This window comes from Gobio gobio, assembly GCF_949357685.1.
Source record: "Gobio gobio genome assembly, chromosome: 19".
Taxonomy (NCBI): Eukaryota; Metazoa; Chordata; class Actinopteri; order Cypriniformes; family Gobionidae; genus Gobio; species Gobio gobio.
Window position 1 is genome coordinate 37,126,790 of NC_137112.1, and position 15,378 is coordinate 37,142,167.

The 15,378-nt window shown below is 38.8% G+C and overlaps 1 protein-coding gene across 2 annotated transcripts in view; it reads right to left on the bottom strand.

Moving 5' to 3' along the window:
- arhgef10la (Rho guanine nucleotide exchange factor (GEF) 10-like a) overlaps positions 1-15,378 on the bottom strand; it is a 202,956-nt gene that overhangs the window by 32,066 nt on the left and 155,512 nt on the right. The window contains exon 20 of one of the 2 annotated variants that reach the window (XM_079844411.1): positions 3,048-3,134. The exons of the other annotated variant lie outside the window; for it this stretch is intronic. Coding sequence (XP_079700537.1) covers positions 3,048-3,134 — 87 coding nt within the window. The remainder of the gene's footprint in view (positions 1-3,047; positions 3,135-15,378) is intronic. 2 annotated transcript variants of the gene reach the window in all.

Here is a 15,378-nt window from a genome sequence, read left to right on the forward strand (position 1 = left end):
TCTGTGAAAAGCCTTCCCAGAAGAGTTGAAGCTGTTATAGCTGCAAAGGGTGGGCCAATTCCAGATTCCATTAAGAATTGGATATCATTAAAGTTAATGTGCATGTAAAGGCAGACGTCCCAAAACATTTGGCAATATAGTGTATGTGTGTGTGTGTGTGTGTGTGAAAAGAAAAAAAGTATAATTCTTCTGCCACTAGTAGCACCAAAAGGCATATATTATTTCCAAACTGGCTTCCCAAATCTGCCTCCCATACCACCCTCTGTAAACAACTTAAAAGTAGACCTGCCTGAAAATCATGCCCTTGACGTCAAACAAGCATCATACAGAGCAACTACTCACATTGCTTATTACTAACCATATTAATGAACACAGGCAAAAATTAATGGCTGAGCCTCAGCCTTAGAGGTGAAGAGGCTAAGAAGAGTGAATTTGGTGGATGACTGGCTGCCCTACTGTCTTGGACTGATTAGAAACAATATCATTATTTTGATCTAACCCATGAGAAAAATTCCAGCAGTCCACTGATCTGATTACTGTCACTGCTCATTTGGAACACTAGCAGTGAAAACTGCCTGTTGTGATGATGATGATATTCTATCAGTGACTTATAAGTTGGAAGTAGCAAATGGCTGAATCATTTCCTCTCTTCTCACATCTCTCAGTCCAGTCGAGTTCACAGAGAAAATGACACCTGCTATAAGCGGAAGATGTGTTGATTGCTTTAGGGGTTTCTATAACCCTGCTATAGGCTCGTACAGCCAGACTTTTGACTAGCAGGATAAAGTCTGGTTCACATCACAGTTTATTATGGCCAAGAACTGCCAACTTAAACAATTTTCGACTTGGGTTTATCTGGAATAGCTGCAACCACAATAATAAACCTGTGTGGAGTACAAAAGACTGCACAGAAAAAAAATCCTGTAGAAAGTAGACTTGGGGTCTGAATTTCTGTCTATCCAGAAGTAATAAATACTTATTATTTCACAGCCACAACTCAGAAAGCAAAGCAGAAATATTAGCGTACTTCCTACTAAGTGCCTCAAAGAAACCTCCGTCTATTTTTCACAGCTTTGACATCTTTAACACTAGAATTACTGGAATTCCGGAACTAGAATGGCCATTTTTGTCATGTCACATTTACATTCAACGCTTTTATTGAGGTTTTAGAAGTAAGCTTTATATGTCTATCATCATATTTTATAACGGCTTCACCGTAAAAAGTGTCAAAATCCTCAAACATGTCAAAATCCTCAAACAAAATAAAATCGAACAACATTGATTAAATGGAGCACCAAGCACCAAACGGACACAAATCTTTTTTTTATAATATATAAATGGAAATGATTAGATCTATCTTTTTTCAATACATTTTGACTTTTGAACTTTACAACGCTCTGGAGTTATTGGAAATGTTTGAATCACACGAATCGGAAACAATCCTATGCAGCCGCAGCATCATCAAGGCTCTGAAGCAAGACTAAAACCACTGCGCCAGACAATCTCTTACTTACTGACATTTCAAAGGTACATTTTCTTAATTTTTTTGTTAAATAGCATAAAAAAACAACTAGAAAATTGCGGGGCATCGGTGACGAGCATCTTCACTGGCGGGGAAAACTAGCAAACACTGAAATAATACGCAGCATACACCGCTTGTAATGCGTACGGTCAATTTGACAGGTATGGCCATTCTAGGTAGAAATACTCATAACTCTTTTGACTTTTTAATAAAATAACAATATTAGAACAAAATATACACACATTTAGGAAAATTCAGGGTACTATTGTCACATGTCCAGTCTGTTTTGGTTGTGTTTTCTGTCATTATCATGTTCCTTTGTTCTCTTTCCCACCACTTTCTCTGCTACCCTCATTAGTCTAGTTCTGTTCAGCTGTGTGTAGTTCATGATCATCTGTGTCACCTGTGCCCCTCGTTATTTCAGTCATCTGTGTTTGTATATAAGTTCCTTTTGTTCACTCTGTCTTGGTCCGGTCACCATTATCACCGTTATGCAGATTCGTTATGTAGTCCCGCTATGCATCCCTGTATGTGTTTTTGTACCTTCCCTCAGTAAACTACGTTTGAGATACTCCTCTGCCTCTCCTTGTCTTCCTGCCTGAGCCAAACCGTAACAACTATAGCTATATGGGTTTCATTTCAACAAAGTTATTACATTGCAAAATTAAAAAATGGTCAAAATGACCGCCTTGGTAGTTCTAGTGTTAACCACACAAACTGTTAAATTACTATTCCTTCCCCAAAAACATTGATATGTTTGATTGTATTTGGTCTGAAAGTATGCAGTAGACGAAGCCTATCTGCATTTATATATCTGAACAAGAGGCAGAAATTTAAAGCACAGCTCCAAGGCACAAAAAAATCAGTTTCAAATGTTGCATAATAGCACTGAGACTAAATAGAAACACTGAGATATATTAAAAAAAAATGACCCCTGCGCTTTAAGCCACAGATTGAGATTTGGATTCAGGATCAGATGTCAACAAAATTATATTTTAGATATGCAATACTAAAGATTTTTGGCATAAGAGGACCTAATCCGGCCAGATATAATTTCCCACTGAATGTCTCCATGTATCTTTTAAATCCGCCCAAGTCCAACCTCAGTGCTCTTTAGAATACCCACAAAAACAATTAACTCAAAGACACAGGCAAGGTCTTTGAGCGTCCTTTTGTGTCCAACCAAGGCTCGAATTGGATTTATCCCCCTGCTTTGGGGGATTATGTGATAAATTGCCCACTGCACCAGCGGAGGGAGGAGAACGAGACTACTGTGTGAAACTTTTAAAGGTGATTTCACAGGGCTTGTTATGAAAAGCTGTTTTATTTTGCAGAGGAAAGTTTCTTTACAATTTACTTCCAGCGTAACTTAATGGTAAATGAATGCTTGTCGGTTTTAAACGTCATTCAGAATAAAGACCTGTGTGGCATAATGGTGAGGAATAATAATGACATCTCTGATGTCACCGTTTGACTGTGGGTGTATGATAATATGTATATTTTATGTGCTTCTGTTTCTACTTACCCAGAGGTAGCCTTGAGGAAGTGAAGTGCTCGCCGCTGAGAAACCGAGTAAAGCACACTGAACAGGATTATGAAGAGCAGCCTCCAGCTATAAAAAAAGAAAAAACAAAATTAAATCTTACCTAATGACTAAACCTGATCATTTAACATAAAAAAATAAACAGCATTTTTTTTACATAAACTTTCCTAAGTTTGGTTACAAACAAACATTTGTCTTCAATATTGAATATACTGATTGAGTGAAGCATGGTGCTAACAATGCCAAGGGCACAGGTTTCGTCTCCCAGGAAATGAATGAACTGAAAAGGTGTAGTGCAGTGCAAGTCGCTTTGGATAAAAGTGTCTGCCCAATGCGCAAAAAAAAACTTTGCTTCACAAGTGAATGGATGCTTAGATATTTTTTACAGAAAAACAAGCAAAAATATTGATTAGGAAAATGATTGTATTATTACAATGAAGCAGTGTGGCTCAGTTCAAGTGGTGGGTGGCATATTTATGTAGACCATAATGTTGCGTGATATCACGCCATATAAACAGACCACAAACAGCCGCTGTTTGGTAATGTTTATATTTAATGTGAGAATGAAGGCTGGGAGAGATGGCAGAAAGCACGTCTAATTTAATTAAGGAAAGAGGGGGGAGTTTGGTATCTATGAGGACTGAATATCTTTCATGTTGCCCCAAGTGGAAACTGGGCATCAATCGCTTTTCCCATTTTGCCCACTTTCTCAAAGTGCATATATAAACAGGTCCCAAATAATGCTGGCAAAATGTCAGTTTCAGTCAGTCAAGAGCTCTGCCTCTCCTTTCTCCAAACCACTCCCTTCTTTGTCCACGAGCATACTAAGAATCCTCTCGCATCTTTACTGTTTATCCCATTTTGATATAATTCATCCATCTGCGGTGACAGAAAATATTTAATTTGTAATTAAATGCCAGTCATGGCAGGAGCACATATGGTAGCCTGCGGGCAGCAGTGCTCGGCTGGTGGAGGGAAGGGACAGACTGTGGCTTCTGAGTCACTTGAAAACACTGTTGCTCAGTGAGGAGCACAGGCAATCTTCACAGGTGGAGATTGCTTTGTCTTCGTCCATTCTCCGATGAATAGCAAGTGCATTTGCCTGAATATCTGCTTCAGTCGCAGTCCCCCAGGGTCTAAGACACATGCTACATGATTTCCCCAGCAACACATTTATTCTGGGTTCTCAAACGGCACTTCGCAAGACTACAGTCCAACTACAGAGGTAATATACTGCTTCTGGTGATTGACTCAGTCTGGCCCATCCTGAATGCTTCTTTTTATGTATGGAATTTTAAACGTGTTTGATGACCTGTGGCACTTCATTATAACCTGTATCAGCAAGTGAAGGGTTATTTTACCATCTATGGGTCTGTGCTTATTATACAGTATGGCCGAATTCAAATGCATAAGAGTGCATTTAGGGTGTTTTCACACTTGGGTCCTCTTTAAAAGAACCAAACTCAGACTCCTTTAAGTGGACCAAAAGGTGAACCAAGTGAAAAAGGACCCAGTTCTCTTCACGTTCACACTGTCCCTGTACCTGAAAGAGGACTCAGATCCTTTTTTGGTCCACTTTAGTGGGAATTTGTGTTCATACTGTTGCTTTTTGGATCTAGTCCAGTTCAGTGTTTGATGGCTGACCGACTCTATGGCCTTCAACATTTGATCCCATTCACTTACATTGTTTGTGCCTCGGTAACCAAGATATTTACTAGTAAAAAAATTTTTTTTAAATGACATTGCTACAAATGAATTGAGTTGTTTATCTTTTTACACAAAAAATATATATTTTTGCAATACTATATTCTTGCACTAGCTATATCACACATCCACCTTTGTGAATAACATTTTGCATTGTTTTCCTTGAATCATGTTTACTTTATTGCAGAAGGCAATGATAACATCAGCATACAAAAAAATAAACAATACAATAAAATAATTTAAAAAGATGCAAATTAAATAAACTGCTTTAAAATTTCCAGGTAAAGTAGGTATGCCTTAAAACAGCATTCAAGTAAGAAATGGAAATGGAAAACTGCAAAGGCTAGTAATGCAGATGTTTACATTCACTTAAAACAAAAGCACCTTTTTATGTGAAACTTGTTTGTTTTTGACACTTTAAAATAAATGCAATAGGACGCTAAAGAACACGCGCTGTGACAGCTGGCTTATGTGCACACGCTTTAGGTGTGTGCGCCCGTAGCACCATTTTAAACTGGCAAGGCGTGCAGCTTCTCTCTTACACAGTGCGGAAGCGACTGAAATTGCAAAAAACAAGTGTAAGTTGAGAACGAATAATTTGTAGAGAATTGCCAGAAGAAGCAGCCATGATGAACAGCCGATTTGTACGGAGGCATCTGATGACCAAACTACACTGGAATTTGCAAACAGAAAAATCAAGAAAGCCCAGAGCGGTTTGTGTTCAGATTGCGTGTTTTTAGCGAACCGTACCATATGATGAGATCGAACCGTACCCAGACCACCTCCCGAGATTAGCTCAAGAACAGTGTGTAGAGAGCTTCATGGAATGGGTTTTCATGGCCGAGCAGCTGTAATCCAAGCCTTACATCACCATTCTGCATTGTGCCAAGTGTAAAGTTTGATGGAGAGGGGATAAAGGTTTGGGGTTGTTTTTCAGGGTTTGGGCTTGGCCCCTTAGTTCCAGTGAAAGGAACTCTTAATGCTTCAGCATACCAAGACATTTTAGACAATTTCACGCTCCCAACTTTGTGGGAACAGTTTGGGGATGGCCCCTTCCTGTTCCAACATGACTGTGCACCAGTGCACAAAGCAAGGTCCATAAAGACATGGATTAGCAAGTTTGGTGTGGAGGACTTGACTGGCCTGCACAGAGTCCTGACCTCAACCCAATAGTACACCTTTGGGATGAATTCGAGCGGAGACTGCGAGCCAGGCCTTCTCGTCCAACATCAGAGCCTGACCTCGCAAATGCACTTTTAGAAGAATGGTCAAAAAATCCCATAAACACACTCCTAAACTTTGTAGAAAGCCTTCCGAGAAGAGCTGAAGCTGTTATAGCTGCAAAGGATGGACCAACTCCATATTAAACCCTACGGGTTAAGAATGGGATGTCATTAAAGTTCAGGTGCATGCAAAGGCAGATTGGATGCCCAAAACTGTCAATATAGTGTGTGTGTGTGTGTGTGTGTGTGTGTGTGTGTGTGTGTGTGTGTGTGTGTGTGTGTGTGTGTGTGTGTGTGTGTGTGTGTGTGTGTGTGTGTGTGTGTGTGAATACAAAGAATACCACCCAAACATGAAAAGTGTCATCATTTACTCATCCTATGTTGTTCCACAACTCTATGAGTTTCTGTCCTCGTGGAACATAAAATAAGTTATTTCGAGAAATGTCTCAGTTAAAATGGAATTCATTCATCAGAAAAAGTGTCACCAACAATCTTCAAAATATTGTTCTTTTGTTTTCCATAATAATGACATGAGGGTGAGTAAATAATGTTTTGGGTAAACTATCCCTTAATGAGTTCAGGAAAAGACCTGTTATATTAATCACAAAAGTGTCAATCATTCGAACCCAGTTCACATTATCAGTGGTTCACAGTCAGCAGCTCAACTCGAAATGACTAAATACTCTGAAAGCCATTTAATTAGCATCATGATGCCTTATTCCACTAAGCCTCTTGCTCAGATGCAGGTGCAACACTATAGATCCCGAAGGGAGAAGGAGAACAACCGCAGAGAGATTTGATGGAAGACTTCTGTTTGGGTGCTCGTCTACGGAAAGGGCACTAGGTGAGCTAATTAAAGAGAGATTTGTTGATGAAGAAAGAGGGCGGCCACACAGCTGCTGGCCCCAGTGACCCACTGCTCTACATGTTATCCACCCCACCCTTCTGGGTGACGGGCCTTATGCCAGCTCCAGGTGGTGAGTATCCTTTTCTACAGGCCACGAACTCATCTGGAGGAAACCCATATTAGCTTCCCTAGCACAGTCTATCCTGTTTGCAATGTGTCTGCTTTTAATCCCGTAATCAAATGCACAAGGAAAGTCTGTCAGACCATCTAGACAAACAGGAAAATATTTTTTTAAAGGCAGACATCCGAAAATGGAAATGACTAAGATTTTTAATACATTTAAAACATTTTTAATCAAATAGCCTTGATAAAAGAAAAATAAACCAACTCATCCACCCATTTAACTCATGCGTCATCAGGTTTGAGGAGGTTTGGGGACAGTATCCTTAGAGCAAAAACAAATGGAGTGCTATGATTTGAGGTGCATTTTCTGTGATGGCAATCAAATCTCTATTCTACCTGCGCTTTAATGCATTTTAGATGTGATGACAGTTACACAATGGAACATGGATCCTCCCTCTCAGAGTTATTGGTCATATGCAAGTTTTGGTCTCCTTTTATGACTCATAAAGGGACCACATCTCAAATAAAACAGAAATAACCAGTATTGATGGTTAAATTAAATGTTATACTTCTAAGTATGATGTCTGAACACATTATGGCACATTTCATTTTGAACCTGCACAATATATTCTGAATTGTAATCACAATAACAATTTATTCGGGAAAAAATTAAAAACACTATACTACAATTCAAAAATGTGGGGGTTTACAGTGAAAACCGTAATACTATGAATTGTAATTATTTAAAATAAGCGTTTTCTATGTAACTATTTTACATAAACAGTTGTGCTGCTTTTCATTTTTGTTGAAACTGTCAGGATTTTGTGGGGAATAGAAAAGTCAAAAGAACAGCATTAATTTGAAATAAAATGTTAAATTATAAATGACATTACTGTCACTTTTGATCAATTTAATGTATCCTCGCTGAACAAAAAAATCTTACTAAGCCCAAGCTTTTGACTGATAGTGTTTATAAAACTGTTATGACATACTTTTTATTATATAATCAAATTTAAAATGTAGCTGCGACCAAGCACAATAACCGCGCTAGCTCGTTAGCTCACAAAAATATTTATATTTCATAACAGTAAACAAACAAATCGGCGATTTAACTCCACCACACATTAAAACAATTGTCTGAGCTGGGACTCCACAAGACCATCATTAAATAAACTCTGGTTAGCATTTAATCCACAAAGCTTGGTTAACATGAAGCGTAGCAAACCGAATAAAAGTCTAGCCTGAGTCACTACAGCAAAGCGACACTTCACTCCGATGAAAGAAATCTCAAATCCTCCTGACAACAGCATCACAGGCGGCTCCCACACGTTAACAAACACTAATAGAACTCTGCTGTTGGTTATTAACTGATAATTGCCAGGCTTTAGAGTCCTTTTTACCACTTCTTCTTCGCTCTTAGCCTCAGGGTAGAGGAAGTGAGGCAGGGAGAGCCAAGATAGCACAATAACAAAGCGCCAATGCTAACCTGATCACAGCTCGAAAAGCAAACTGAATTTGTATTTGTTTGACAGGCTAAATCAGTGCTAGTCCAGGGCTCATGCTGTATCATAGCGTTCACGCTAATCCTTGTGGTGTGGAGGAGAGCTGCAGACACTGGGAACCCAGGGAAACGCTGCATAATACAAGGCTGACATGGGTGTGTTTAGCATTCTGCTTCCTCGCAGGATTAGGAAGAGGGAAATAGGAGTGGATTAGCCTATAGGAATTCAATACACGTGGGGGAAAGGACCGGTGACAGGGCGGTAAGCCTAAAGCACTAGATAGGTCGTGGCAGTTTAGCCTGAATGTGACTAAATTAATATAAATCGCCTAGGTCCCACCCTCTGAAACAATGGCGCTGTCTCAAAGACAGTGACATGCTAGTTGTTTTCCAATAGCCCTTGGTGACTCTAACACAGATGGACGACAGGATCAAAGATGAAATGAGCTGCAAGTGTTACGATTTTATGAGCTGGATGAAATCCAATCATTTAAATTTCACGGACCAAGATAAGCAAAGATCAAAGTGTCAACCTGCTGTGCTATCTGTTATGCATTTTGCATAGAATATTTAGAGTAATGTGAGCAGAAGTATAAGTTTTCAGTTGGACCTCTCAAATTTTATCCCTCCAGTTACTTGGTGTTGGGTTTACGAGCTGGATTATGGCCTGTGGTAGAACATATGGCTGAGGTGTTGAATAACATATGCAAATTGCAAGGAATAGTTCACCTCAGAAAGAAAATCCTGTTAAAATCCTCCCTTGTGTCATTCCAAAGAATTTATGCAAATGTTATGAATAACCTGCCCACTCTTTTTCATGTGGGCAGTCATTTTGGGCTGACAAAAAGAACCATGATTGTATCATAAAAGGGGTTCATACAATTGATGCACTATATTTCAAGTCTTTTAAAATCATATGATTGGTTTGTGTGAGAAACCCACTGAAATTTAAGTCATTATTCCTTGAAAATCCTGATATCTGCCTTCGCTATCTTTGGCACATTCATGAGAGTAGCAGTGATGACGAATGAATCCTTTGAATCAGATGTTTTCAACAAATCACTCGATCCAGTTCATAAAGTTGGTCTGAATGATTTGTTCCAAAATCTGGCTGAACTGGTTCTTGTGGGTACCTCACTAACTCAATGATTAATGGTGGTACAGCTCAATGGAGAGGAAGATTTAAGGTGAATAATGACCTAAGATTTGTTCAATTGCTACAGTATCATACAGCTTCAGAAGACTTAAAATATATCTATTGTGCTTTTTTGTTTGGGGCTTTTCATACTGCAAAGTAAATTGCCAAAATTCCATATAAACGATAATATTATGTGGTTTGGAACAACATGGGTAAATAGGGTAAGTAAAATCATGACAGAATTGACCGTTCGCAAAGACCCGCCCCCAAGTTTAGTTACTGTTGCTATGTCCGACAAGCCATGGCGCTCTCAAACCACACACACGTTCTTACGTACAGAAAATACATCACGGAGCAAAGACGACACTGACAACACGCCGACAGACAGGACAGAGCAAGTTACTTTTGATATGAAACAAAGTCTCAACCTTCAAATTTTGTAATTTTTTAAAGAAATGTAAACAATAAATAGCGTTTTGTGGCTTTTTAATGTGTCGTGATCGCTGTAGCACCTCAGTTAAAGCTGCTCGTGAACCGATCATCTCTTCCTTCTAGTTCATTGATAAGCATGAAATAAACATGAATGAACACTAAAAGAAATGTTGGAAAGACATCAGTACACACCGTTTTTCAAGTTCAAGTCCACCGACATTAATCTACTAAAACTCTCCTGACTGCTTTGTCGGACAAAACGTCAGATTCGGGGATGTGATTGGTCAGATCGCCTGTCAATCAAACTCTCGGCGAAGGGTGAATTGACACAACTTGTCATTCTTTTAAATAAGATGCTCTGGATTCTGCAACAATTGATTGAAAATGTCACATTAGTGCTAGGCAGGATAGTTCTGCGAGTCATTTAGCATATTGGTGTACCACAGTACCATCTGACATTGGCAGGACATCACTAAGCAACATTCATATTCATGCAGGCATTGATATTTCCCTCCTTATGCCCTGCTCAGTCATTCTGCACTTTGTGATGCATCCAACTAATGTGATAATCCAACACATCTCTCCATCCCCGCCCTGGACAACTTCTCTGACATGGCGCGACAATCCCAGCATCATTGAGATGAAAGCAATGGACTGTTCTGCAAATAATGGGCTCGAAAAGACGAGTGGAAGCCCAGAGTTGTCTGGAGCATATAAATCTCTCCATCTCCGTATTCGTTTCCTTCTTTCTCTCTCTACCAAGCGGAACGTGTGCACAGGGTAAAGTGGTGAGCCACCAAAATCTCCGCCAGCCCTCAGGATCTAATTGGAGGATGCCACTGCAAGGGACCACAGAGGGGTGTGACGAGAGGGTATCTTTAATCCCCTTGATCAGATGACATGGAACACAGAACAAAAGGTCCTCAAATCCCTACTGTGCTGAGCAGCAGGCACTGTCACCAAGCTGCCATGCTGGCTCAAAGAACGTATCCCAGGCTTTAAGCTCCACTTTTAAACACCTCTTCATCCTGCACAGCTGTACCCCCAGAAAAACCGGCATACATTTATTCAAATGATCATAATAATTACAAGAAACAGCTACTAATCAGGTGCTGACAAGGGAGTGGTAACGTTAGATAACCAAATCTCCTGCTTCACTTTCAATTCCAATGCATTTTGCCTTATCAGCCTTGGGGGACAGGTAAGGTGGAGACATACCCACATTAATGGAGGTGGAATGCTAATGAACCACATTTAAGCAGGAGACACAGTGATCCAGGTTGCTTGGGGTTCCCCGTGGAGGCAGAGTTTGCACTGCGGCAAGGATGCAAAGCGCTTTAATGCTGATGTGCGACCGGCGCTTAATTTGCAGCGGCCCGTGTGGGGTGATCGGTTGAAGAAGACTGACAGCATAATTAGCTTAGAAATAGACAAACCAAAGGCAATTCACAGAAATACGATTGCCAGATTAAGGCCAAGACTGAAAATGTTTCTGTTCACCTTGTTAAACAATTACTCTCAAAATGTTCCCATACACCACTGAAAGTATATCACAGGAAATGTTGACGTTTAAATTAACACATTTGGTGCTCGCTAAGCTTTGCTCCATGTGGTTATGTTAGCCCTTGCCCCTGGTTTTCTCCACAAAATCACAATGGGCGTGAGGAAAAGGGGTGGAGGACAAGACAAGACTGCTTGCTTTAAAAGGCTCTGTTAGAGCACTGATGATTTCCAATAATTAGCACGTAACTGTCAAAGGTACAGATCAACCCCTTTGCAGATGACCTCGCTCTCAGACAGTGCTGCAATGCCACTTCCAGAATCTGAAGAACAGATCCACACTGCCCTCTACTGCTGGATAAAGTCGACAATATAGAAGCCAAGTCACACATCTGTGCTGCAAAGGAAGAAAATCTGAAAAATGTGAACATCTCATCCATCTGAGAGAGACTGCTAGTTTAGATTTCTGCTATTATACCGCTGAGAATATATAGTCCACAGAAAAATTTACATTTTGTCTTCATTTACTCACCCACATGTCATTCCAAACCTGTACATTTTGAAGAATGTTCCCACTGTTGTCCATACAATGAAAGTCAATGGGGTCCAAAACAACATTGTTCGATTCATTGTATGTACAAACAGCAAACGACAAGTAAAATTTTATTTTTTATTTTGTATCCCTTTAACAAGATAAAATTAGTCTTTTCTGTCTGTTTAGTAATACCATTCATACATTGGGATAATTTTACTTTCACTTACAACACAACGTTTCTTTATCTCCTAATAAGCCCTAAGTCCTCTATTTACACCATTTCTGATGGCCTTCCGATATCTCAAGTTCACTTGAGATATCATTACGATCTAATATAGCTCTCATGACTGGAGGGGAGAACAAATGGGCTATAGCACAAAGCCAGAAAGGCATCCGGGCTTATTACCAAATTGGCCTTTCGTAGAACAAGATCTCCACACAGATGCTATGATAGCCTTGCTGCCATGGGCTATTCACATAGTGTAATGCGGTAAATCCTGGTCACCACCCTGAGGCAACCCCATAACAGATATGTCACCGTGCTAGTGGGCTGTTTTGTGTCTACTGCAGTGCACTGAAAAACCCTGGACTGCTTGCAAGAATCTCTGAGCCTTGCTGAATAGTTATGACTACAGGAAATATTGACAAGGTTTGGGGAAATTTATGATCAGGCAGTCAAGGAGCTTCTGGCGATGGTACCATATGAACTACCTGACTAGACAAGATTAGACTCGGAAACATTAAAGGTATAGCTCATCTAAAAATAAAAAAAAATTCATCATTTACTGAACCTTTGTGTTCATATTTCATTTGAGAGCTTGATGGAGGGCAAGATTTTCAGTGAATAATGACTTAAACCTTTTTTCGCACACAAAGACATCTGGGCTACTTTTATAATATATATATATATATATATATATATATATATATATATATATATATATATATATATATATATATATATATATATATATATATATATATATATATAAAATATATATATATATATATATATATAAAATATATATATATATATATATATATATATATATATATATATATATATATATATATATATATATATATATATATATATATATATATATATATATATATATATATATATAAAATATATATATATATATAAAATATATATATATATATATATATATATATATATATATATATATATATATATATATAAAATAAGATTTTTTTCTTCAGTTTAACGCATGCAAAATATTCAAAGCAATTAACACAGCATCAGTTTTTTTTTTCATTGCATCCTTAGGCTATAGTGATGACAATGAATGTCAACAGCGATTCATTAAAACGCTTTTAAACCATTTAAGCGCAGTAAGATGCAAAAGAGAACATACAAAACTATGTAGAAACGCCTGTATTGGTTAGTATCCTCATAAGCACAGTCTTAAATGAGTTAAAGAGTCTTTAAATGAATGTGAAATGTTGGGAGAAAATCAGCTGTGTCAGATCTGCATCATGTGCTTTAGATATATTCTAATATTCCTGCTGCTGTCTGTGCCATTAAAGGGTTAGTTCACCCAAAAATGAAAATTCTGTCATTAATTACTTACCCTCATGTCGTTCGACACCCGTCAGACCTCCGTTCATCTTCGGAACAGAAATTAAGATATTTTAGTTGAAATCTGATGGCTCTGAAAGTCCTCCATTGGCTCAATGGCACCGTTCACTCTCAAGACCCTTAAAAGGTACTAAAGACGTCGTTACAAAGTCCATCTCACTACAGTGGTTCTAAAATAACTTTATGAATCGGCGACAATAGTTTTTGTGCGCAATAAAACCCTAAATAACAACTTACATAGTGATGACGATTTCAAAACAAAGCATCATGAAGCTTCGAAGCGTTATGAATCACTGAGCCGAATGATGAGCCAAACTGCTGAAATTTGGCGATTCAAACCGCTGAATCGACTCAGTGATTCATAACGCTTCGGAGCTTCATAATGCTTTGTTTTGAAATCATCATCGCTATGTAAGTCGTTATTTAGGGTTTTTTTGCGCACAAAAACTATTATCGCCGATTCATAAAGTTATTTTAGAACCACTGTAGTGAGATGGACTTTGTAACGACGTCTTTAGTACCTTTTAAGGGTCTTGAGAGTGAACAGTGCCATTGAGCCAATGGAGGACTTTCAGAGCCATCAGATTTCAACTAAAATATCTTAATTTCTGTTCCGAAGATGAACGGAGGTCTTACGGGTGTCGAACGACATGAGGGTAAGTAATTAATGACAGAATTTTTGGGTGAACTATCCCTTTAATGTTATTCAAAGAACAAAAGAAAAAGAGAAAATCACTCACTGCTCTTGGTCTTTTGGGGATCATTTATTTACCCTCATGTTGTTCCAGACCTGTTTGACGTTTTTTTTTTTTTTTGTGGAACATAAAAAAGAAGATATTTTGACAAGTATTCTTTGTCCATACAATAAAAGTCAGTTTGGTCCAACGTTGTTTTGGACCCCACTGACTTTCATTTGTTTGCAAAAGAAAGAAACTGATTCAGTTTTGAAATGACATGAAGACAAGTAAATGACAGGATTAAAATTTTTGGGTGAACTATTTCTTCAAAATGTTGCTTCTTCTGCTAGTAATGCTCTATTGCCTGTTCAAAATATGACTGCTGTCAAGAATGACCAAAATATGACTGCTGTCAGACATGACCAACACTTTTGAAGGTTGCGATGTTCAACACCAGACATGACCAAAGTCACCGTCAGAACAAGAGATTTTGAGACTTTTTTGTTGCGTGCTGTCACCAAACTGTGCAATGGACAGTGACAAGCTCCAGTCGTGTGTCGGGAGCTTCCGCTGAGTGCAGCGATTTGAAGCCTTGACCGAGACGGCGAGTTTATATCAACACTGGTGACAGGTGCTCTGTGATCTTGACAAAATCAGATTTACACTTGCTGTCCAACATAATCCAAATGTGTTGAGGGTCCAATGCATTCGCCCTGCTTGAACTCTGCAGATGAACAAGTGACAGATTAGGGCAAAGCTATTTGAGGGAAAAAAACAAAAGCGCTCTTAATTAATTACACTGATCCTTGGCGATGAAGGGGCAGATGAAGAGGAGGTTAAGCTATCAGCAATTAATAGCAAAGCCTCGACGAAGCCTCCTGGATTTAGCTGTAAGTCGGGTTGTGGGTTTTAAAATTCGGCTCAATGTACTGTATACGTGTTTCTATTTACTTGCAGGATATATTGCAGCATAGGAGAAAGTGTCGCAGCAGTCCAGTGGAGATGTGAAGGAAAAAGCTTTTAATCCATG